Source organism: Rhea pennata, chromosome 17 (genome assembly GCF_028389875.1).
Source record: "Rhea pennata isolate bPtePen1 chromosome 17, bPtePen1.pri, whole genome shotgun sequence".
Classification (NCBI taxonomy): domain Eukaryota; kingdom Metazoa; phylum Chordata; class Aves; order Rheiformes; family Rheidae; genus Rhea; species Rhea pennata.
In genome coordinates, this window is record NC_084679.1 from 12,162,719 (window position 1) to 12,186,415 (window position 23,697).

Sequence of the window (23,697 nt, forward strand, 5' to 3'; positions counted from 1 at the left end):
ACCTGAGGGAACGCCGGCGGAGTGTTCCTTCCAGATTCTCCTTGATGTCCAGTGGAGACAGGGAGCCAGGGGAGATGGGAGATTTCATGTGGGTAGGAAGCCGGGAGTCCAAACGGAGTCTGTCTAAGCGCTGTGAGACAGGGTCATGCTCTATCAGCAGTTGAAGCGTCTGACTTGTCTTGCGAATCAAGTTCTCCACCTGAAATCAAACCAAAGGGCAGGATGATAACAAATAGGAGGAACATGAACGACAACAGATGAGAGACACAGCAGAATGCTCCTCAGGATTCAGAGTAGCGAGTCCAGTGAGATCACTCCATAGCTGTGGTTTAGTTGCATACACCACAGCTGTCTACCAGACAAGTCAAGCTAGCTACACAGAAGTTCCTCATCCTATCCAGGTTCTCTTCTCTTCTGGTCAGCTACAAAAGACCAAATCCTTTTTTCTGAGAAGTGGCCAGAAAAACTACATGAATTTCCATCCTGAACAGTACCAGGAAAAAAACAATTTTGCAAAAGAATCATTAAACTACACAGAGATTTATCTGAGACACATCTGCTGTGCTCCTGACATCCTCCTCAATAGCAACAGTAAATAAAAACCTTGTGTAGTGAAGGTAATGGTGGTTTCACTATACCATTGCAACATCACTTGATATCTATATAAAACATTTACTTGTAAATACAGACACAAAACACACATTTTTTTGCAATGTGGAACTCATCCCTAGAGTCAGCTGAGCCTTTGTCTATTCAGACTTTCCTCTAAAGGGATCAGAGCACCAGACTTCAATGGCAATATACAGAGAGTCTTCACAGCCCCTCTGTTCTTGGATGCCAGAGCTCTATACTTTCCTTATCACCTTCCCTCACCTTTGAATGCCATGAATTCAGAACCACATCCTAACTGCCTTTCCATCAGCTATATTTCCCTCCTCAGCCAGAAGGGGTAGCAAAGCTTGTCTTCGTACAGCACTAGGAATGAACACAAGCAATATGGATCTACACACAGACACTGTATATAGGGTGAGAGAACAGTGCCAAGAGACAGAAAAAATGTACAATGGCAGACGAGAAGAATTCTTCAGGACAGAATTCCACGCACCTCCTCCACCTGTAACGTACGAATAGGAGCTCCATTAATCTCCAGAATACGATCCGCAGGGTGGATGGCATTTCGGACATCTGGGCTGATGTGCATCCTGTTAACTCTAAACATGGGAGAAAGGGAGAAAAAGAAATGGAAGGAAAAAGTCAGTTTAGTCTGTTTTCTCAAAGACCACTTGGTTTCTGATGCCTCCCTTCCTACTGGTATTTTGAAATAAAGCAAAGTTAATCTACCAGGACAGAGTTACCATTACAGCAACTGGTTAAGTCTGAGCTGGTTTGGAGAGGGCTTTTCATTTGCCCAATGGCAAAAATCGCTAGTTCGTTACAATTCCCCAAATGTTGCATGTTCACTGAAGGAGACATCACTGAGAAAAAAAGCTACAATTTAAAGTTACCACAAGAGCAAAATGAAGATCAAACTCAGATAGCTATTAGCTTCTGTATGCCCCTGTTGCACTGAGAAAGATTCCCATAGCAGTTAAAACAGCTGGCAGGACAGCAGCAGAAGTGGAAGTTTTTACCAACTCCCTCTGCAGAGGGACGCACCTAGCACGCAGCCTTGTCATACTCACTCTTTCACCTGGACTCCAGTGGCATAGCTGGAGCAGCCACCTTCAACAGACACAGAGAACCCCCTCTTGCCATCAGTCGCTGCCGGCATGGAGATGAGGGTCAGTGTATAGGGCAGCTGCTCACGCAGAGACTCAGTTGAATGTTTTTCTATCATCGGTGTTAGCACAATCTGGTTGTGGCATTTTCCACTAAAAGAAGCAGAGAAAGTCACCATGGCAGTGTCCCACCTCTCCCTGCCAAACCCAAGCATATAAGTTCTCTTGTTGACCCTAAGCTATAATTTTTAGTGCTCACTCCCCTCTTTCCTCCCCTGAAAGGGAACTTCCTAGAGTTCCTTATCGTAGCACTAAACTGAACCATCCTGAGCCAGCTGACAGACCAGGGAATGTGGCTTACACACACAGCCAGGCACAACACAAATTTTCAGTGACGAAGTGTGCAGCTGCATCTTACCAGTAGAGACTGGAATGCTGCACAAGTGCGTAAGTGTCCCCATCTTCAATGATCACTTTGCAGCTCATACAGGCAAAGCACTCAGGATGATACTTGTATTCGCCTGCCACCTACACAGACAGAAAGGGAAGCAGCTTAGTAGAGCAAATATTCATCAAGGGATGCAGATAGAGCTTCCCTCTCATTAGTGTGTTCATCCAGATCAAGGCCAAGTAGTAGCTTTTTACTATAGAGTAGTATAAGCCCATTCTACCCTTCCTGAACCCCATCCTTGGCACCCTGGTCACAAAACTTCTCTGAAACAAACATCAACATGTGAAGCAAAGCTTGTTCCCCAGGAATCTCTGCTATATTTGGCAGTTGCTCAACAATAAAAAATACTAGTCTGCTGCAGCTTAGTAAACAAGATATTAAGCCTTCCTGTTCAGTTGCACTTGGCACAATAACTAATGTTATGCCTGAATTAGTAAGGCTGAAAGGGCTTTTTTTTTTTTTTTTTTGGCAGACAGGCAGTGTACAAATTCAGATACTTTACCAGCCAGCTGACAGGAAAAACACAAAACAAAACAAAACTCTGAAACTGAGGAAACAGAATATCTTTAAAGAACATTTTTATTAATTGATCTGGTCTGTTGTGTCCCTACAAAAACTTCCCCTATTGACAGTATTTTGTAAAGACTTCCACAGGCAATGAGAAATTGTCTGTGCTCTTCTCGGTTCTTCCCTCTGAGGTAGCAAACCTGTTACTGAGTACAATGCTGCTTTTATTTAGGTCCTGGAAAAATAATGGTTACTTTCATTCCTGATAGTTTTAAAGGTTAAGTTTTTGGCAAGGAGAGGAACATTCAGTTGAACGCCATCTGTGCAGGTAGAAATCAATGCTTCAAGCAAGCAGGACTAACACTACTTCAGGACAAGTCTGGCCAGAAAGCCACTGTGGCCACAGCCCAGATGAAACTTGGATGACAACCTTACTCACAGCCAGAACCAGCACTGCTGCTTCTCCTGAGCTAAGACTCCACAGTGCCATAGAGAACCACTGCTTTGAGGGGCTGAGGCACTGTGCTGAAGCTGAACAGAAGTCCCCTCAGTCACCTTCCTATTTCGCATGCCCATGCATTTCAGAGCCATACTCCCATCACTTATATATCCTCAAAATTCCCACCTTTAAGAGCTGTCCCCACTCAGAATAAATCTATACCTCAAAGGCAGACAAAAAAGGCTAATTTTTAATCTCTTACACAAAAGCTGAGTAACAAGTAGAATATTAACATGAGTTTGGTTATCTGAATATAATATAATTATCTGAAGACAAGGAATTGAGAGCAAGCAGGTCAGAGTCCTTACCATCACAGGTCCAGTCATCAGCAGAGAGCAGCCATGGCAAGATTCCCCAAACTTCCCCCAGTAGTCTTTGTGACAGTACAGCTTCCCGTCTTTCTCATAGTACCAGTTAGTGAGGGGATCCTGACATTCAGAGCACCTTGAAGGAAACAAGGCAACAAGGTTCCAATTAGCTAACAAGCCACAAACCAACAGAAAAGGTTCTCCCACGCACGGATAAAACTGACATCTCAACTGCAGCCTACCCCAAGCTGTTCTAGATACAGATGTACCAAATCCGCTTGCCAATGGATTTTCAGTTGAAGACTGGCACCAAAACAGGGTTTGTAAGGAGGGGTGGTATCAGCCACCACAGTTAGGAAAGATGTTTTCAGACACACGAAGTTTCAAATAGGTTCTCATTTCTTAAAACACATCAGTTGAAGTATTACATTGCCTTACAAATTTTGTTTCTCTTTGCAAACGGCAAGACCCACCTCTGCTTTCTCCTTCCTTCTTTGAGGATGCAAGTTTCCACTTGCTGAGTTGCCCAGCACATGGACACCTTCCCTGCCTCTCTACATAGTGTTTCTGCAGCATCACGCCATCTTGTGTCAGAGCACCTGTCTCTCCAGCCACTTTAGGAGGGAGAACAGAGAGGCTGGCTCCACTTCCCTATGCAAGGCAAAGCTAGTTTTGCAGCAGCCTTTATGGAAAGCCCCTCTAATTTTCTGTAGGTAGCCCTCTCCAAAAGGTCAGCTGCAACATTATCCTTTTGAGGGAGAGCTTTCAAAGCAGCTTGCCCTTACAGCTCCACATATTTAATTCATCCCCCATTTCACTGTGATGAAAGTCTCCCACCTCTCTCCATCAATTTTTCTGCACGTGCACACCCCACAAAACTCCCACACCCAAGTATGTCTCTAACTTCAGGAAGGGAGTCTCAAAACCCTTCAGACATCAGTGTTAGCCCTCTTTTCAACAAGAAACCATTATTAATCCTTTATTTACAAAAAGCAAGGGAAGAGATGCAGCAATGGTATTGCAGATACCATTTCAGCAAGTCAAAAGCAGAACCCAGATCTTCAGGTTTCCTGGACATACACCACCCTGCCTTAACAGGACACACTGGGCAGGGGAGTTCACCTTCTTCAAGTTTGCCACACAGAGGTGTGACTGAATAGAGAGATAAGGCAGAGACAGGACTACACTCCCTTGGCAGTTGCATCACTATAAATCCTTCCACTAGCCCTGGGCAGCATGTTCTCAGACTCACCAGGAAAACTAGCATGGCAAAGGCCCTTTCTGAGTGCAGAATGGAAGTCAGGTTAGTCACCATTAGCCACGTTTCGAAGGAACACCTACAGGATCTGTGTCTTTGTCAGCATGATGCTTTCCCAAAGATGAAAGGAGGAGTTTCTTCTGCTCCCACAACAACTGGCTCAGCTACCACGCTGGGGGGGGGAAGCCATCACGTGGCGGGGAGTTTTCAGCCAGGAGTGTGCCTCCCCACAGCACCAAAGGCACTGCAGTCAGCTAGCAGGGTGGGGGAGCACTTTTTTTGTGCTTCTATGTCTAAGGTGAGAGCTACTGTTGGCTTCCTGACAGCTTATTTGTGCTAAGACATTCCTTGCAAACTCCACCAGTTCGTAATGGGCACACTGATCTAAGGAGTAGGTTGTGCTCCAACACAGAGAGCTATTTGCTGAGACTGCAAAACAACAAGGTGAAGCTGCACGTAAGTAGCCTATAGTTTGAGGGGAAAACACACCTCACGAGGTATTTAGTGCCGTACCCTATCCTCACAAAAGCTGCTCCTTCCAGTGTATTTGGTTTTTATAGTGTTTGTTCTCCCAGTTAAGTATCTCCAAATCCTCCCCCTACTCCTTTCCTAAGTGATGGGAAAGGACATGTGCAACAGCCCCCGCCAATCGTGTCTGAGGCAGGGGGAGCAGCGGCTTCTTACACTAGGATACAGGGTACACTCACCATTGCACCTCAGCCTCGGGGCGCTGTCAGGGTCACACCCTGCTAATGGCACGCAGGAGACCTGGAGGCCATTCCAATGCATTTTGCCTTCCACCACTTGCCTTTGGCTTTCATTTGCAGTAAATACCCCATGCTGAATGATCAAGTAGGTGAGTGGGAGGGAGAACAGAGCAAGTGGAGGCTAACAGCAGAGATTTCTATCAGCTTGTGGCAGGAACATCTGGCTGAGCATGGGCAAATTGGATCCCGCGCGCTCAGCTGACTGCTACGTGCATGCCTGTACCGGTGCACGCTCCAGAAGCGATTACATCTTCAAACAGGGAGCTGTGACCAGACCTGCACTCGGGATGCAAACAGCAGTACTGGAGACAGAGGACTGCTTCACCACGGCTTAGGACTTGTCCTTCCAATCAGGTAGGTGAGTTTTTTTTGTCTTGTTTTTAGTACTTTTTGATTTAAAAAAAATGCAGTACTTTCCCTTCTTCATCCCTCTCCAAGTTCCACTTCAACCACTTCCTTTTCTCCCTAAGAAAATCACAAGTTTCAGCAAAAGCAACACTTCTGCACTTGATTTTGACTCCAGAGGACCATGCGCATGTGTCCCCTCTTCACTTTTCCCGTATTTCTTCCCAATTTGATCCAACCTTGCAGCACTCAATCAGTTTGCTTCCATCCGGAAATAAGCACTGGTATCTAACTTGCGACATACCCACAGCAAAACGAAGGTGAGGGGGTGGAGTCAGCAAGCAGTCAGCTCTTTGCTATGCAATTAAACAAATCTGGGCAGGACAAGTTTGCAGCTCAAGGCTCAGCACCCCACCCAGGGCCGCGAGGCTACAGGAACAAAGCACAGCCAGGCGCTGCGGATGCTACATGCTGCTAATTGGTCTAACTGGCTACTTCATTAATCACATTAATCAGCGAGAGGACATTGCTGTGGCCCACACCACCAAACAGCACCTTCTGCTGTTATTTACCATGCATTCTGCAATGCAGGAAAGGCTCCAGATTTGTCATCATGGAGAACTAATGGACAACACGCGTAGTTATAAGAACTGTTTCAGTGCCTTCGCCCAAGCGATAAAGGTGCCGTGTGATTGCCCCACAAGACTCAGTGGACAAATATAGCAGAACCTCACCACAGAAGATAAGAGTTATTTACTCCTTGCTTCCCCTCCTCACTAGAAAGCATGGCACTACAGCACTGCCATTTCCAGGGCTCACAGCAGCCAAGACAGGACCACTATCACATCTGGGGCAATAAGCAAGCTAGTATTTGGCAGTTACCACAGTTAGAAGAAAGGAAGACTTCTTGCTCCTCTATCTTTTAGACTAGAAACTGCTAGTCTTTTCCTAAATTAATTGCTATTTTTCTTACAGAGCAACAAAGCATGGCAATAGAGTTTCTTGGAAGACTGGAAGCAGCCACACTTGACACGTTTCCTCTTGCTGTCAGCCCCTGTTCTCAGATCGGCGGGACTTTTCACTGATTATACAGTCCCATACACTGTGATCCTTCATTTCCCAGCCTTGGCAATTGAGAATAAATTAGTTTGCCTCTGACAGCCATCCTCCCAGAGCTACAGGCAGCACCTGAACAGCTGTGTTCAGCCCCAGTGCTCAGACACACAGCAGGTGCAGAAAGAGTCCACAAATCGCTGCTTGATGACTGCTCCGTTTTGTGGGGGGTCGGAGGAGGATCAGGTCACAACAGGTAACCAGCCTGGTTTTCAGCAAGAGGGAGATTCAACTGATGTGGCAAGCATCTCTTTTACATCTAAACGAAAGCCAATACCCTCACGGAAGCAAAGACCTCCCTGGCACCAAAGAGAATGATCCTTTTGAAAAGGGCTCATTAATAAAATCCCCCCCAGACTGTCAGGCTAGATCAGTTAATGCTAGACAGGCAGCAAAGAGCTGCGGCTCCGATTCGGCAGGCAGAGCGGGGGGGCAGGACAGCAGGCTGCAGACTACAGCCTAACCCAAAGGCTGCTAGGGTGAGAAGTGTGCGCACTGGCTACATAGGAGACAACCCTGATTATGCAAAATCACCTCCATATCACTTAGTACAAGGTATATCTATGGCTCTGCATGGCTAAGCACATAGCCATAAGCCACAGCGTGTATATTCACAAACAGTTCTGAGTAGCAAAGGGCTGCTCACTTCCCTTTTTCTGAAAGCAGGTGTTTTTCCAGAAGGTGCCCAGATAAGCTTAGCAATTTGCACTACAGTAGATACTCCTACGAAATGGGAATCTGAGTCCTGAGCAGTTCCTAGATCGTTTTAACAAAAATCTCCTTACCCCTAAATTTAGTACTAGAGTGTTTGCACAAACAGGATCAATAACAAGAGGCAAATATTAGGGGTGGGGGGGAGAGGAGGGAGACAACGAAACTGCCGGCCTTGCCTTTCCCAACCCATCCACCTTATCAGCACATCAGCAGTCAGCCAGCATCATGGCTGCGTCCAATCCCACTAAGAGTTTTCACCATGGTGATACAACGCAAGCAAAGCTTTATTCTACAGCGAACACCTTCCTCAAGCTTTATTTGTTTGGCCAGACTAAGAAAGGATGGTAATATAAACCAAGTATGACAGCACAAGAATCCTTTCCATGCAAATGCAGTGTACTGCAAGTTCCTAGTTACCTGCAAAGTATTTGATTTCTTTTCTCAAACAAGACTATATACTGCCTCGCTGCAGATTACATCACCTTCCTGAACATGCAACGGCGGCATGTGGCACTCTTTCACCCTGCACTACGCTCAAGCACACGTACTACTGGCAGAGACACTAGAAGGAACAGCCATAGCAGTCGCAATCCTCTGGCACGGGGGGCAGAGCAGGCAGGGGTAAGGCAGCGTCCACAGTGTTGCTCTGCCAGGGAGCCTGTTCATCCGGGCTACAGGGACACGGCCTCACCACCCAGGTGCCGTTCCTTCCTCCCAGAGGGGGGGCAACAGAAGTGGGCAACAAGGCTCTTCCCTGTCTCCTGCTCAGGGCACGACAGGCTCACAGCCTGAGGCCGGCTATTCCCCGCACACTAGCACTGGACTTCATTCTTCACACCTTGCACACGTAACTGCTTACGCAGCATTACAGGGGAGAAAGGAGAATTTGAAGCTTCACTGCTAATCCCATGCAAGACTTACCGAAAGGGATCCTTGGAAGTGAAGTAAGCTGGGGCAGACAAGTAACTTCCCATCTTCAACACTGGATAAACCGGCTCAGCCACAAACCTGTCCAACAGCCTGTGAACAGCTCTGTTCTGCCAACATGGCAGCAGCAAGTGCTCATTTCATCTTGCGCTGATTCAGATACCTCATCGCTCTTTGAAGCTGCCCAAGGAATGCCAGGTCTCTCGGCTGCTCATTCCTTCTCAGATTTTTCCTGGCTCCCATGGTTATAACCATCTTCTCCTGCACTCAGCAGCCGCTGCACCCTTGGGAAGGATAGAATAACTGCTAACCGGGCTAGTTGGACATGCTTCTGCAATAGTTCTTATGAGCTCTGCTGCCTGCTAACTATTGTCAAGTTTTCCCTTCTCTGGTTCCACCCAAGGGTGGGAGGGAGGGAGGAGCCATTGCAGGACAGCGGGTGGCTAAGGAGACTGAATAAGCTCTAATAAGCTCTACTTCTTCACAAGGGGAGGAGCTTTGATCCAAAGGGAGACTGCATTAATAAGTGCTGAAAGGTAACAGCTTTTGCCAAAGTAAGAGCCAAGTGCATTAATATGAAACTACTCTGTGCAGCAGTGTTATGTTCTGATGGAGAAGTTGAGGAAAGCCGAGTCTGACAAAGACTGCTAGCAAAGTCTCCAAACGCATCAAATTAACGTTTACTACATACCTTCCTAAATCCCACATAGCGAGCTGGGATATACCACCTTCACAGTGCCATCACCTCATTTGCTCTGCTTGCAGAATGTAACTCCAGTGTGCTTCATCCAAAGAAAGGTAACTTTCTTTCCAACACTGTTTTAGCACAGAGACCACTGTGATCATTTAACTCAGTCTTCATCTCCTGAGTGAAAGCTGAGAGGTATAAATCAGACAAGTATTCTCTCCTGCTTGCAGGACACGTAGCTATATCACTTTGCTTACTCTGAAGCCAAGTGTGATCTCTAGTGGCCTAATCAGCTAAAGCCGTTTGCAAGACATCAGAAATGCAACATACATTGCTACACTGAGCCCTCCCATTTTTGTACAGTCAGCAGAGCCTGGCATGCCTGAACACAGCCTGAAAAATCACGCTATGTTCCAGAGGCAAGAGTACTAAAATATGCTTTTACTGGAGATGCTCATCTCAGCTGGCACACTGTTCGAGGGACGCTTGGGGCCTGGACAATGAGGCAGCCTTGGCTGCAGGTTTGACAGCTGGTGCTAGCTATTTCAGTAAGCAGAGAGCCAGGCAGCTTTTTGGCCTTTTTTTTTTTTTTTTTTTTTTTTTTTTTTTTTTTTTTTTTTTTTGGCAAGCAGCAGCCACATTTTTGGAGAAAAAGAAATCATCATTTTCTCCTATTCAGTGCTGTTACTAAGCCTGGCTGTAAAAGTGCAGTGAAACCCAGTGCTGCAGAGCCCGATGCGGTTGTCAGTTCCAGCATGGGTCTAATTCCTTCTGACATTTCACACAGCCCTGCTGGAAGCAGCAGCCCGGTGAGTCTGTGTCTAGGAATGCGCTCTGGTCTCCCACATTCTCTATATGTTGCATGCTGAAAAGGGGCCAGCGTTCCCGGGCCAGCGCTCCCCTGGCTGTCGGCACCACCCCACGACACACCCGTACCTCGGGCGCGTCACGAAGCCCCTGCCCGGCATCACCTACAGACAAAAGCTTCTCCCCACGGCCCTGCTGCCACGGGCTGAGCTCCCACCAAGGGGGATTCCATGTGACCCCATAAATCCCAACCCTTCAGACAAAACCTTTGAAGATTTGATTCACAGATGTGATAAGCAGCCAGCTAGTCTGTGAATGAAGCCAGCAGATAAAGCCTAACTTCAAAGTAATAAAAACCACCCAGACAGCTAAGCAACTGGAAAGGGATTTTGTTTGAGACTTCCTTAAAGCCAAAGGACACACAGCCAAATGTCTATTCAAACAGGAAACATCTTATCAAAGTAATTTTACTTTTGCAGCAAGTCCCAGCAGCAGTCAGTAAAAGTTAGTTTTTCCTACACAAAATTCTCTTATGTTACTTCAAGCTTTTTTAAAAAAATAAAAAATAAAATCCTCCCTATGACCTACTTGAGAACACAACAGCCCTGATAAGAGGGCTCTGGAGAAGGTGTTGATCTATTAATTCACTATGTCAAAGTCCAGGTCTGTAGACTGTACTTCAAAAATACAGATAAACAGGTGGCAGAGGAGGTGGGGAGAAGAAAATTCTTTTCTATAGTTTTACTGATACTATCCTGAGCATCAAAATACATTGAAGTAAATTTATTTTTGACTAGCCAAAGTCAGATATCAGCATCTTCTCTCTTGCAAATGCTGACAGCACTTCCACTACAAACATGCAGCCATCATAAGCAGTTACCCTCCTTACTATGACTTGAATTCGTATATTCATTGTTTGGGCTTTTATCTCTGATAAATATATATACACACATATATAAACATAAATTTATGTGCCAAATAAAGGGAACAAATGGAAAACCCAGACAAGGACTTAACAGGAAGTTTATTGCAAATTGAGTCTCAAATTCTCATAGCTTTTACAGTTTTGTTCCAGTTTCATGGTGTCTATCAACGTGTTTGTATACAGAGGCATTGCTCAGCTTATCTCCAAACCTAACACCTGCAAACTTATCCTGGCACAGATGGGCAGTTCAGGATGCCCACGAGACTGGTATAAACTGGGGAAGAGCCACCTGCTTGATGCCTGAAGAGGCTGCAGCAAGTCTTTGTTTTCTTTGGTACAATTTGGAGTCATTCCAAATACTTCAATGCAATCCCAGCACCTCCTTGTATTTCCAAGGCAGTCACATTAGCGCGTGTTTTGCTGGTGTTAAAAGACAGAGCCAACTCCTGACATCAGTTGCTGAAATAAATACCATTTCAACATGCATTCACCTGTGAGTGAGAGTTCTTGCACACAGCTCTTAAGCTAAAATGAATAGCGAAGCTCAGCTCATTTACTTCATTGCATCTTACTTCTAAACACAACCAGAACAGAACCAGAACTTCAGACCAACACAGCCAGATAGAGAGGTAGTTTCTCTCCCCTCCATACTTGTCTAATGGCTGTAGATCTCATGAATATCTGTAGGCCAGGAGGCAAACCACAGCAATTCAGCCTGTTGAAACTTCATTATTTACAGAAGCGGTGACTTCTCATCTGTAAAAGCAGCATGGCACCTACGGCAATTAAGAGTGGCACTTACACCACTGCTTCTTCATTTGCTTCCTAAGTCCCTGCCTTTCCTTGTCTTTGCAGACTGCTAAACTCCTCAGGGAAGGATCCTGTCGCATTCACGTGGAAGCCCAGAATTACTCATGCAGCTCAGTATGTGCTAATTAAATTGACACAATAATGGTTTGATAACAGTGCCCTAAAGGACAAGCTGCACAAGTCAACTAGCAAAGTTCAGACTGGAAAGCCCAGCTCCTCTTTAAGGAGTTGTCACTGACGTCCAGTAGCTGCGAGACTCCTCTGAGGAATGTGGCTGCTGCCACCTGCAAAGTATTTCATTGTTACTTAGGACTGTTAAGCTCCTTAACTCAGTTCTTGGTGATCTGTGTGCAAACATGCACTTAGCAAGAACTTCTCCCTTAAATCACGCTATCAAGCTAGCCGCTGAATTTCAATAACAACGAAGACACCATTAAAATGGCATTCCCAAGAATGTGCAGGATTAGTAGAGAGGAAAGGTTCAAGCATCAAGCTTCCACTTCTAAGACCCTGTCCTGAGCTGTCCATAACTGCCACAACCTGGAGAAGAGGAACCCAGGAAGAAGAGAAAATTCTCACCTTCCTGCTTCTACAATAATTCAACTCCCCTCTGCGATAGCCAGTATTCCCCTTGCTCTCCAACTCAGCCACTGTTTGTTCAAACCTGACCGCCTTCATAGAGAAAAGCTACGGGAAGCTTTGAAGCAGAAGAGGTCCTCACATTCCAAGTTCAGCTTAGTATATACCTTTACTTAAGTCTTTATTTGTTAGCGTAGGCATATTTCAGTTTCATATTCTGTCACTATAGATTTATTTGTCCTGTTGTCTGTGGGGAAGAAGCAGCTCTTGGAAAATGAAGGCTTATGCCAAACCATTCACACCACCAGAAGTGATCCAAAGTTTAGAAGAGACAGCCTATGAAAAAGAAGCTAGAACTAGAGCTTATTTAGTCTAGGGGAGCACATGATTGCTGCTTTCAAATATGAAAAGGTTACTTGGAGAATAGGAGGAGGAAGGGGGAATTTTCTTTCTTTTTTTTTTTTTTTTTTTTAACATCCATGGGAAACATAGCCAGAAGTAGTAGATTTTTATTGCAACAGGGAAGTCTTCAGACGATAGTAGAGGGAAATGTCCAACACTAAGGATAATTAAGTGCTAGAAGACATAGCCTAGTGGATTGAAAACCTACAGTGATAGGAGACTTAGATAATCAGTTTCTTGAACACTCCTAAGCCATAGAAGTTATCTGCTTCAAACAGGTAAAGTTTAATAAATATCCTGAAAATCATGGAAAAATACATCTGGAAAATACCCTTGTATACCCTGTAAGTCATCTAGTCTATCCTCCAACCCCCAAACAGATTAAGTTAACTATACATATGCAATTTCTAACATATTTGCCTAGCTTGTGCTCCTCTTCTCCGACCCCCCCTCCAAATGTAAACAGAATTAAGGTGATTCACTAAGTTTTGCTGAGCAAAAAATATTTCTATATCATACTAAATATGCCCTCCAGTATGGAAAAGAATACATCTCTGCTCTATAAGAAAACTAGCCCATTAGAACTGACAAATTACTAGTGGTTCTCTTTCTATTCAGTAGCTTAGAGGACCGGGCATCCTCTCAATGCATGGAATATCCAGTTCAGTTCTGTCTTCTGAAACATCGGCAATTCTCATGCTTTATAGAAATACACAACAAGCGGGTAACAGAGGACTCTGACCTTGTTGCATTGGTGAGAAACAGGTGGAAGAACTGTTTCAAGTTCACTTCAGAATACCAGACAGAGCCAGTTCTTCTGCACTTGGCCAGAACTGTTTCACATTTTAAGTATTCATTAAGTGAAAATGACCTTCTCATGGTTAGGATACTGTGTGCAGTTAACAAATCTCAAAATGGTTGGAACGTATCAAGAAGTGCAGGCACCTAACTCCAAACGGTCTGTCAGGTGAACTGATTTAACTCTGAAGTGATAAGGCAATTTTTATTGCAATTTAAACACATTTCATCAATTAAGACTTTTGCATGTATAAACATTTCCTTTAAAAAGTATCAAGACCGTATTTAGTTCTACTCAATATCTTCTACTGGAAAATCAACTCGCTACTTACAATTGCTTAAGTATATTACATAGTCCCTGACTGTCATAAAAGATTTAATGTATATCTAACCAGATACTGAAATCTTTTTTTTTTTTTTAAAAAAAACTTTTACTTAGTTAGTATCAAGCTACTTCATAATATAATTATTTAAAAAATTCAGAAAGCCATGACAGCTTTTCCCCATGTCAAGCTCCATTGCACATGTATTAGAGATCTGGTGCATTAAGCAAAAACGAAATATTTGTCCAAGCTGAATTAACAGTTTCTGGTTACCATCATGTCCAACACTTCAGACCTACTAATCACAAATTTTGGATTCATACAGAATTTCCTTTTCTTCCTTTCCTCTTCCAGAATAGGAAAGAGGATCATCTTCACTTTTCAGACTCATGATGATTTTTCAGCTTTTAATAAACAGTTTTGTGGCATAAACTAAATAGCATATATTTAAACTTGTAACTGTAAAACCACCAATAATGCATCACCTTCAGGAACTCTGGCTGAAGATACACTGCCAAGTTTTTCCTTCATGAGGTGTTTTGTTTTGAGGTATTAGCAGCAAGCCTGTGTTGCCTGGCTACTTAAATTAGTTTTTATAGACCACAGTGATGTGCATCCTCTGTTATTCACAGTTAGGAAGGAACAGTTGTCTTCCTTCCTATAAAGTTCTTAAGCACTCTGCTGTAGTAGGAATTCCTATCACTGTTTCCAAAAGTTTTGTTAATCTGGCTCCAGAACAAGCTTGATCTGAATTCATGGTTTTCAAATGATCAAAACTACATTTTTAAGAAATATTATTACCATAAAATAAAACCAGATACACCTGGCTCTTCTCATCCCATCCTACTCTGATTCAAATGGGCAAAAACCTATGTAAAGAGTGAACAGTCTTTAACTTGTCTTTATCTGTTGGGAAGAAAAGCCATGGGCATCAAAACAAGTGTCAATAAATTTTTCAAACTTATTATTCAAATTGGCACCCTTTATTTTGTGATATGGAAAAAAAGTCAGTCAGACTGAAAGCAGCAGGAACAGAACGGTCAAGGTTGGAAAAAAAAAATTCTTCCAAGAATCCCTTTGGATAAAAGTGATCCAGACCGAGGAAGAAGATATATTACATAAAACTTTGAATGCTCCACCAAGCTAAGGAGAGAGAAGTAGCAAGGTAAGTTCCAAACCCAGTGGAACTATGCCACAGTGCAAAACAATGACCTTTGAGAACGGATGCTATCACAACAGAATTCAGGAGAGTTTGCAGGCACAAAAGTACATTCAGAGTTAATGCACAACGGACTCTGTGACAGAAACATCTAAGAAACTTCCTCATCCAGCTCTAAACCAACGGATTTAAGCCTTGGACCAGCTGGCCAAAGAACAACTTAAAATATCCAAGATACACAAATAGCGATTTGCTTGTCCCTCCAGCCACACCAGAGTAAATACAGGACTCTGGGACAAAACTCTTGTACATGCAGTTTGAGGAAGGAGGGAAGTGACAAAAAACTTAAATCCTCAGAGACATGCATGTACGTCAGCTACTGCCAGTGCCAAGCATGATCAGCAGCCTAGCCTGACCAAGGATAAATAGAGCTAACGAGGCTGGAGAGGTGCCAATCAGCATTACAGAAATTATGTGCCAGGCCAAAGAGTCAGCTAATCCACAGGAAGCCTGTAAAAAACACTCCACTAGAGCTGCCGGAACTCACAGCTACCAACTGCCAAAGGCTTCCTACCCTTGGAGGGTTTTTAAAGTTTGGCTCTGGGATATTAAGCACAAGAGTGCTGCCCAGTACAGCTAGGGGATGACAGAAGAGAAGGGAGAACAGTGGAAACTAGGAATTTGTTTTCATGTACAGTCCTACTCTGAAGCTAGGAAGAAGGGGAGGGCAGCTTCCTTTGCTGCAGGTTCTAGTTATTCATTCAGCATGACAGCTTAACAGCACGGCAGAGCTAGTCAAAAGCACAGGGCATAAGAAAAGCAGATGACACCAGCAAATGCAGATAGTTGGTACACATCTCAGAAGGGAGTTAGCATCTTCACTTGTATTAAAAATAAATAAATAAAAAAAAGAAATCAGACTTTCATTCTACACTATAATCTAGAGCATGTCAGGCTAAACCCCATACTCAGCCACACAAGTGCTATTTCATAAGTTCTCATTAAGGGCAGGATTTCCTTCCAACCCAGCTGTTATCCTACCTCAGCAGCCACAATACCAAGAAGCACCTAGACATTTGCAAATCAAGACCCACATCAGAAATACAGTCAAAGACAAGACAAGAAAGGCTTACTAGCACATGCAAATTTGTGTTTGACTACTGGCAGAATCTAGGAAAGCTCAACAACAGGATGCGAGTTTGTTACGGAGAAGACCAGACCAGTGCTTAGAGAAGCCGATTCTACATCGCTACACACGAATACTCAAACCAATAGAAACCTAATGCCAGAAATCGGGATTTGTAGTGATATAAAGCAGTAATTGTGATGATCAATAATTCATTCTAAATAATAGCAGTTTCCAATCAGGCATTCATTTTGGCAGCCTAATAAGCTTTTTTTTTTTTTTAAAAAAAAAAGGATATATATACACACCAATAGCCATAATTCCCAATTCAGCGATGTCTTTTTAAAAAAAGAAAATAAAAACAGGACAGTAGATTCCTCTCTTGGCACAGCAAACACTCCTCCGAAGTCACACTTTGGCTTCTTTTCCCTTCTCAGCTGTTCTGACAATGTCCAAAACATCAGCCTTTCCAGATTCAAGCCAACAGCTGCCCCTACAAAGTAGCCCATAGAAGATGCAGGTACTCAACTCCTCAAAAATCTAGGCCCCCTCAGAAGCATGGTTCTGGAGCATGAAAGCCAGAGTGACTATTCATGAGACACAGAGTGGAGGCATTAATCCTACTGTCAGGAAGCAGAGCATGTCAGAGATCCTTTTGTCCTTGCTGCTAACAACACTATTACAAGAGATTTCTCACAAGTTTGTATAGTCTGCAAGGGAGAGGAAACAAAAAGGCAAGATCTCCGTATCAGTAACACCCCAACCTCTCTCTTGTAGCACATATGGAAACAGCAACCGGCTATCCAAATTGCCCAGGCATTACTTTGGAATGCAGCTGTAGACAAATATGCAGCCCATTGCTTCTGCTACCACCAGCAAATCAGAGCTTTCATTTATACTTTATCTGTATTCCCGGGTGTGTTGGTGTCAGCATGACGACACTTTGCCAGACAGTTTCAGACTGCTATTAGAATGGAAAGTCAGTTCCAAAGTGCTACTTCCAACAGTGAAATACAGCTGCAAACAGGAGAGTGCAACCGTTCTGCAACGGACTCCAGAACAGGTTACACACAGAGATGACAGCAAGATACTGTCACTGGCCTAGCTCCCTATTAATGTTGGTACTTTATCCACTAGATTCCTAGCTAGTTTATTAGCACAAGAGTTTAATGGGCTAAAAATCTTACCCACCGAAAGCAGGAACTATGCCAAGCTTCATTAACAGTCCTGTAGATGCGCTGACCAGCAGCAATGCTGTCCCCACATCCTAGGCATCTCCAGACCTCTTCACCTGTATGCAGGAATAAGGTGAGTTAGAGTAACTATTTTACACTGAAGGAAACAAGGATTCCTGCATCCCTGCAAAGAATATCCATAAATTACATAACTTTTTCTGTGTGAAGGCTTTGTCAGTTAAGCCAGCACCAGCCACTCTAACCCAGAGAAGTTTCTAAATTGAACATTTAACATACTCTTTTTTTTTCCCTTGACATCTCACACCAACATCAGCTTCCTCATATTCTGCAGAAAAAAGCAATATTATTTTCACAAGGCAAGGCAGCCAAGCTACTGTTTTCCCCATGCCACTGACTCAGCACATAACATTTGCACTCATTTATATAATTAACTGGATTTCCCAGAACAGAAAGAAAAGAAAGGCAAACTTTATTCAGTAGAGAACAACTTGACTACCAGGAAGGAATTACACACTTGAATAGATAGATATTCCAATAAAGACTGTACAACGAACACCAGATTGGAGCCAGATTTAGGGAGAGGGGTAGATGCTGTTGGCCCATTATCCTTTCAGAAAAAGGTGTGGATAATCAAAGAACTAACATAGCTTCTGCTAGAAGCACCAAAAAGCCTCCAAGACAGCTGGTTCTTCAGAGGTATACAAGCTAGAACAACTGTATAAAGATTCTTACACAAAGAGCATTTGGCACACAGATAAATGCTATCCCAAATCCAAACAGATACACATGCTATCTTAAAGGAAGATTCCAGGATCTGGCTGGGAACAAGATGGTGCAAGGAACATGTTACATACCTGCTTGGCACATCTCAAACTTGTTTCTTTCCGCTACCACAAGTTTACTTGCAGTAAGGTTGCACAGAGAAAAAGAAGCATGCTTAGAGAAGGAAAACCACTAACTATGGCCTTCCAGTTTCCAAAGAACAGAAAAACTCAGCAGTCACTCAATTATCCCTTCTTTCTAAAGCATACATTAGAAGGAGACAGTTTTTCTCTGGGATCAATTGCAAGTATCAAATATTTGCAACTGGGTGGAGTTGCACACTTGCAAGCAGTAAGCTGTCAGATGCACTCAGCTTCCTTCTGTAACTTCACCCTGTAACTTATACAGATATAAGATAGCTCTTAAATGGACCAAATCCTTTTCAACCATTTTCCTACAGTTACTACCTCTGTAAGTTCACAGAAAACAAAGAGAACACTTACCTATTAATCATTTGTGAAATGAACTTCAGATCAGCTGTTATTGAATCTACAGGCTAGAAACCAGCCAGGATACGCAAGTCCAGTACAGAAAAAGCCTACTTCTAGGGTTACACTTTTGACTTACTCCCCAGACTCTGAATGGACAAGTCAAGACTAAATAGCTACTCCAAACAGAACCCAGCTAACTTTTACTCTCCAAAAATGACTCAGCGACAGCAGCAGCAGCCAGTAGTTTGATGCCAGGGAATAAAATTGTATAAATGCTAACCTGCTGACCTTCTACAGTCAGTCTCAGTTTCACAGGGAAGACAATGTCTTTATCTCATAAACACTCTTTAGCTTCATGGTTTATACTGAGAGAACTGTATCTTTTGGAGATGATAACTTTCAAGACACATAACCACTAGACTATGGGCTCATCAGAGGAGAAAGAAATAGAATGGTTGAGGTTGGAGGGGACAACTGGAGATCATCTAGTCCAACCCCCCTGCTCAAGCAGGGTCACCTAGAGCATGTTGGACAGGATCGTATCCAGGCGAGTTTTTATCTCCAGAGAAGGAGACTCCACAATCTCTCTGGGCAACCTCTTCCAGTGCTCCGTCACTCTGGCAGTAAAGAATTTTTTCCCTCATATTCAGGCAGAACTTCCTGTATTTCAGTTTGTGCCTGTTGCCTCTTGTCCTGTCACATGGCACTACTGAGAAGTCTGGCCCCATCCCTTGACAATCTCTCCCTTCAGACACTCATAGACACTGATAAGATCCCCCCTCAGTCTTCTCTTCCCCAGGCCAAAGAGGCCCAGCTCTCGCAGCTGTTCATCATAGGGCAGGTGCTCCAGCCCTCTGATCATCTTGGTAGCCCTACACTGGACACTCTCCAGTAGCTCCATGACTCTCTTGTACTGAGGAGCACAGAACTGGACGCAGTACTCGAGATGAGGCCTCATCAGCGCTGAGCAGAGGGGCAGGATCACCTCCCTCGACCTGCTGGCAACACGCTTCCTGATGCAGCCCAGGAGACCATTGGCCTTCCTGGCCACAAGGGCACATTGCTGGCTCATGGTCAGCTTGTCATACACCAGCACTCCCAGGTCCTTCTCTGCAGAGCTGCTCTCCAGAAGGTCAGCCCCCAGCTTGTTCTGGTGCATGGGGTTATTCCTCCCTAAGTGCAGGACTCTGCACTTGCCCTTGTTGAATCTCATGAGGTTCCTCTCTGCCCAACTCTCCAGCCTGGCCAGGTCTCTCTGAATGGCAGCACAGCCCTCAGGTGTGTCAGCCCGTCCTCCCAGCTTGGTATCATCAGCAAACCTGCTAAGGAGGCATTTTGTCTCTTCATCCAGGTGATTGATGAAGAAGTTGAACAGGACAGGACACAGCACTGAGCCCTGGGGAACTCCACTAGCCTCTAACTCGATCCTCCTTGTCCAATGGAAAGTCTTCCTTGAAATGCTAGGGCAAACAACCTGAGAGAGTCTAAAACAAATAGAGCAGGAAACTGAGACAGAAGTAAAAACAAGAGGCAGAAAGTCTGTAAAATAAAAGCTAGATATTCAGCGTAAACTATGTAAAAGTGCTCAAGGCAAAGTACATTCCCCTTGCTTGCCTATAGTTTTCTAAACATTAATAGATAGAGGGCAAATCCCTTGAAGTTACACAAAGCAGAAGTCATTAGACTTCCACACATTCTCACCCTACCGTGTGGGTCAGTTACGACATTTAAAAATAACTAAGCTGAAGATGTCCTCATATTTTTTCACAGCTAACCGTTTCTCAGACAAGACTTATTGCTCAACCACAAGCAAGCACCACCCCTGCCAGGCAATGAGCAGTACCCATAAAGGTCTCTATGCAGGTTATATTATAGATACGCCAAATATCACATCTGAATGAATCCTAAGTTGCTATTTCATTTCCCAAGAAAGCTTCAGCTCAATACCTGGAAATGCTTCTACCCCCTCCTGCTATCTGGAACAGGATGAATTCCAGCTGAGCTAGGATTACCACTGCTTGACAAAAGCTAGGAGACACTTGCAAAAAGCATGCACTACTTCACCTGTGCCTCTAAAGCAAAATGCTTTTCAGCACACTACAGCAGGCTTCAAAATGAAAGGCAAATCCAAATATGCTGATGACATAACAGACAGGGAGCAGGAACACTTGTCTCCCGGTACTGTAACACAAGTCCTAGAAGTCAGCTGAACTTCTGGAATTCCTGCCATTCCACAAGCCAATTAAGTCTGCAAATCAGAGGTCCTCCAGCGCCACTCCCCCCCCCCCAGAAGAAGAGAACCTGCTTCAAGAAATTTAAGGACTAATTGTTATGCTGCTGCTAACTGAAGGCAACAGATACTCCTCCACACGGATCACACAGCTCTACAAATTAGCTTCAAAAAACTCCGTGCACTAGTCAACTCACTTTCAGCTGCAGTGTTGAAAGTTTAACTGTACCCAGTAAGGCTGTTTATTCCACAACAGGGAGCGAATAGCACCATATCCCACTGGAATTGCCTAGGTACCAGGAGAAGGGATGGAAGTGGGGGGGGGGGGAGGAAGTGTAAAAGAAAAGCAAACACACATAATCGATACAACAGGCCTATCGAGCCCCCCAGGACGGGGGGACGTTACAGAAGCAGCCGGCGGCAAACGCCTAAGAGGCGCACACCCGCCGCGGCGCCGGCAAGGCCGCTCGGCGCGGAGCCGCGGCGCGGGCGCCAGCCCCGCGGCGGGGAGCGAACGAGACCAGCGAGGCTCCGAGCGGAGCCGCGGCAGGCACCGGCCCGGCCTCGCCTCCCGCCTCTGCGCGCGGCACGCGCTAAGGCGCGGCCAGGGCCGAGTCCCGGCGGCCGCGCGGGCCCCGCGGGCGAGCGCAGGGGAGCGGCCGCGCCCGCCAGGCCCGGGCGGGGCCGCGAGGCGCGCGCGCAGCCCCGCACCTGCCGCCCGCCCGCCCGCCCGCGGGCAGCCGCAGCCTCGCGCTCCGCCTCGCCTCGCCCCGCCGCTCGGCAGGGCGGCGGCGCCCGCGGCGGCGGCCGAGCCCTCCTCCCCCTCACCTGGCAGCTCCTCCATCACCGCGGCCGGCCGTTACCGCCGTTACCCCGGGGGCTCGCCCGCGCGTGACGTCAGCCGCTACGGAGCGCGCGGTAGGTCACACCGCACCTGGCTCGCGCGGCCCCCTCCCCTCCTTTCTCTTTCCCCACTTCTATCCCTGCGCCGCGCTCCGCCGCGCCCCGCCCCTTTCCTCGCCGCAGGCCAATCGGCGCTCCGCCAGGCGCCGTGGGGGCCCCCTCCCGCCCCTTCCGCGGCGCGGACCAACCAGGGCGCCGCCCCGCCCGCGGCCTCTCCCCCCACGTGCCGCGCTCCCCCCCCCCCCCCGCCCCTCCCGCCCCCTCCCCCCCGCGGCAGGTAGCGGCCAACGGCCGCCGGGGCGCGCGCGAGGCGGCGGCGGCGCGGCCGGGCCGGGCCCGGCGGAGCGCGGCGGAGCGCGGAGAAAGGCCCAGGGCGCTCGAGTCAATGTAAAAACATTTTTTTTTTTAATTCTAAATCACTTTCACAACAGTGAAAATCAGTGAACAGGAACGGTGACGCACTAAACGAGCCGTTGGGGGCCGCGCGCGGCCTGGATCCGGGGGAGGGGGGTGTAGTACAAAAAGCACACCGAGGAAAAGGTAGGAACAAAAGCATTTACGCGTTCCGACTACTTCCTTGGTGGGTCGCCTGGAAGAGGAGGGCTCTCCGACACGCTGCCGCAGCCACCGCAGTCTAGAGCCGCTGCGTCAACAGACAGCCATTAAAATTCAGTATTTTAGAACATTAAGTGTTAGTTAAATCTCGTTTAATACCTCTCCGGAGCCTACGACGGTTACTTAGCCCTCCTCTTCTAGGAAAGGGGCCTTGGGGGGACACCCCGCCCCTGCGTGGCGAGGCACAGCGCGGTCCTGGGCGGGAGGGGCGAGCCCTCCCTCGCGCAGGCCCGCGAGCGTTTCCTTCCCATCGGCGGGCGGTGCTGCCGGCTCGCGAAAGCGACTCCGAGCTGCGACGGCTTTCGCCGACTACGGCCGGTTGCTGGTAAGAACGCCGTGAGCAGCCTGTCTCCTAGGAAGGGTCCTGCTCACCGAGTTACGCACTTGAGAAGAAGCAGATGTAAAAGCAGCTTCTCAAAAGTGCCACACAACAGAAAGGGAGGCATCGCTTCAGTTATTTATAGTTGAGTGATACATTCTGCCAGCTTACCATCATCAAGTCAGGTATAAATTTGACTGGATGTGGCAAAACACTGCAGGTTTGCAAAATTCTACTTGGCAGATGGAATTTTGGAGGCAGGCAAGTTAAACCTCGGTCATCCTCTGACAGGATGATACTAGAAGTGAACAGTTTATAATTACAGAAGTTAGCTTCTACAACAATTAATCAAGGTGCCCAGCATAGGAACCTCATCCATATACATGAGCAAAAGCCTAAATAATGAAACAAACCTTTTATGAGTTGATTTGTTTTGTCAACTGTCAGTCTACTGCCAAGGAAGTCACAATATTCATCTTGCAGGAAATCATGACTTACCAGTGATCTGAATCAAAATGATCTAAAAGCAATAATAAAGATTTTTGGAACTGTCCGATCAGAAGGAAAAAAAAAAAATCAAAACTGCTCATCTTGCTAGAGAATCCCTCTTATCTACTGCTCTGAAGGAATCTACACAAATACATCAGGAATACTTTTTAAAACTATATACCCAACAGGATTCCAAAAAAGCTAGTCTTGTGTGCTCACCTTCTGAAACATTGTTCCTTCAGCATAGAAATGGTTGTAGTTTCCTCCAGTATTTCCAATGAATATCTTTGGTAGATATTGCAATGACTCTTGCACTATAGCCATTCTGCTGTGGCCTAGAGCAGCTGTACAACCTGTAGAAAGAAACTCTTCCAAATGCTTCCTACTGTGGCTAGCACAGGTAGGATTTCATTTCCGTTCCTGTATAATTTTACAGTATGACAAGTTTAACTTCAAAACTCACTTTAA

At 45.7% G+C, this 23,697-nt stretch overlaps 1 protein-coding gene across 4 annotated transcripts in view; it reads right to left on the reverse strand.

The window, feature by feature from the left end:
- The window catches only part of LIMK2 (LIM domain kinase 2), a 35,720-nt gene extending 12,081 nt beyond the window's left edge, over positions 1 to 23,639 (reverse strand). The window contains exons 1-7 of one of the 4 annotated variants that reach the window (XM_062589666.1): positions 23,449 to 23,639; positions 17,412 to 17,515; positions 3,484 to 3,619; positions 2,137 to 2,246; positions 1,683 to 1,871; positions 1,106 to 1,211; positions 3 to 199 (exon numbers count right to left, since the gene is read on the reverse strand). In XM_062589666.1, coding sequence (XP_062445650.1) covers positions 3 to 199; positions 1,106 to 1,211; positions 1,683 to 1,871; positions 2,137 to 2,246; positions 3,484 to 3,619; positions 17,412 to 17,443 — 770 coding nt within the window. In that variant the 5' untranslated portion in view covers positions 17,444 to 17,515; positions 23,449 to 23,639. Of the gene's footprint in view, positions 1 to 2; positions 200 to 1,105; positions 1,212 to 1,682; positions 1,872 to 2,136; positions 2,247 to 3,483; positions 3,620 to 8,601; positions 8,892 to 9,298; positions 9,447 to 17,411; positions 17,516 to 21,731; positions 21,865 to 23,448 lie in introns of those variants that run through there. The other 3 variants (XM_062589663.1, XM_062589665.1, XM_062589664.1) reach the window with 3 other exon arrangements.
- Between the last annotated feature and the right edge of the window lie 58 nt (positions 23,640 to 23,697).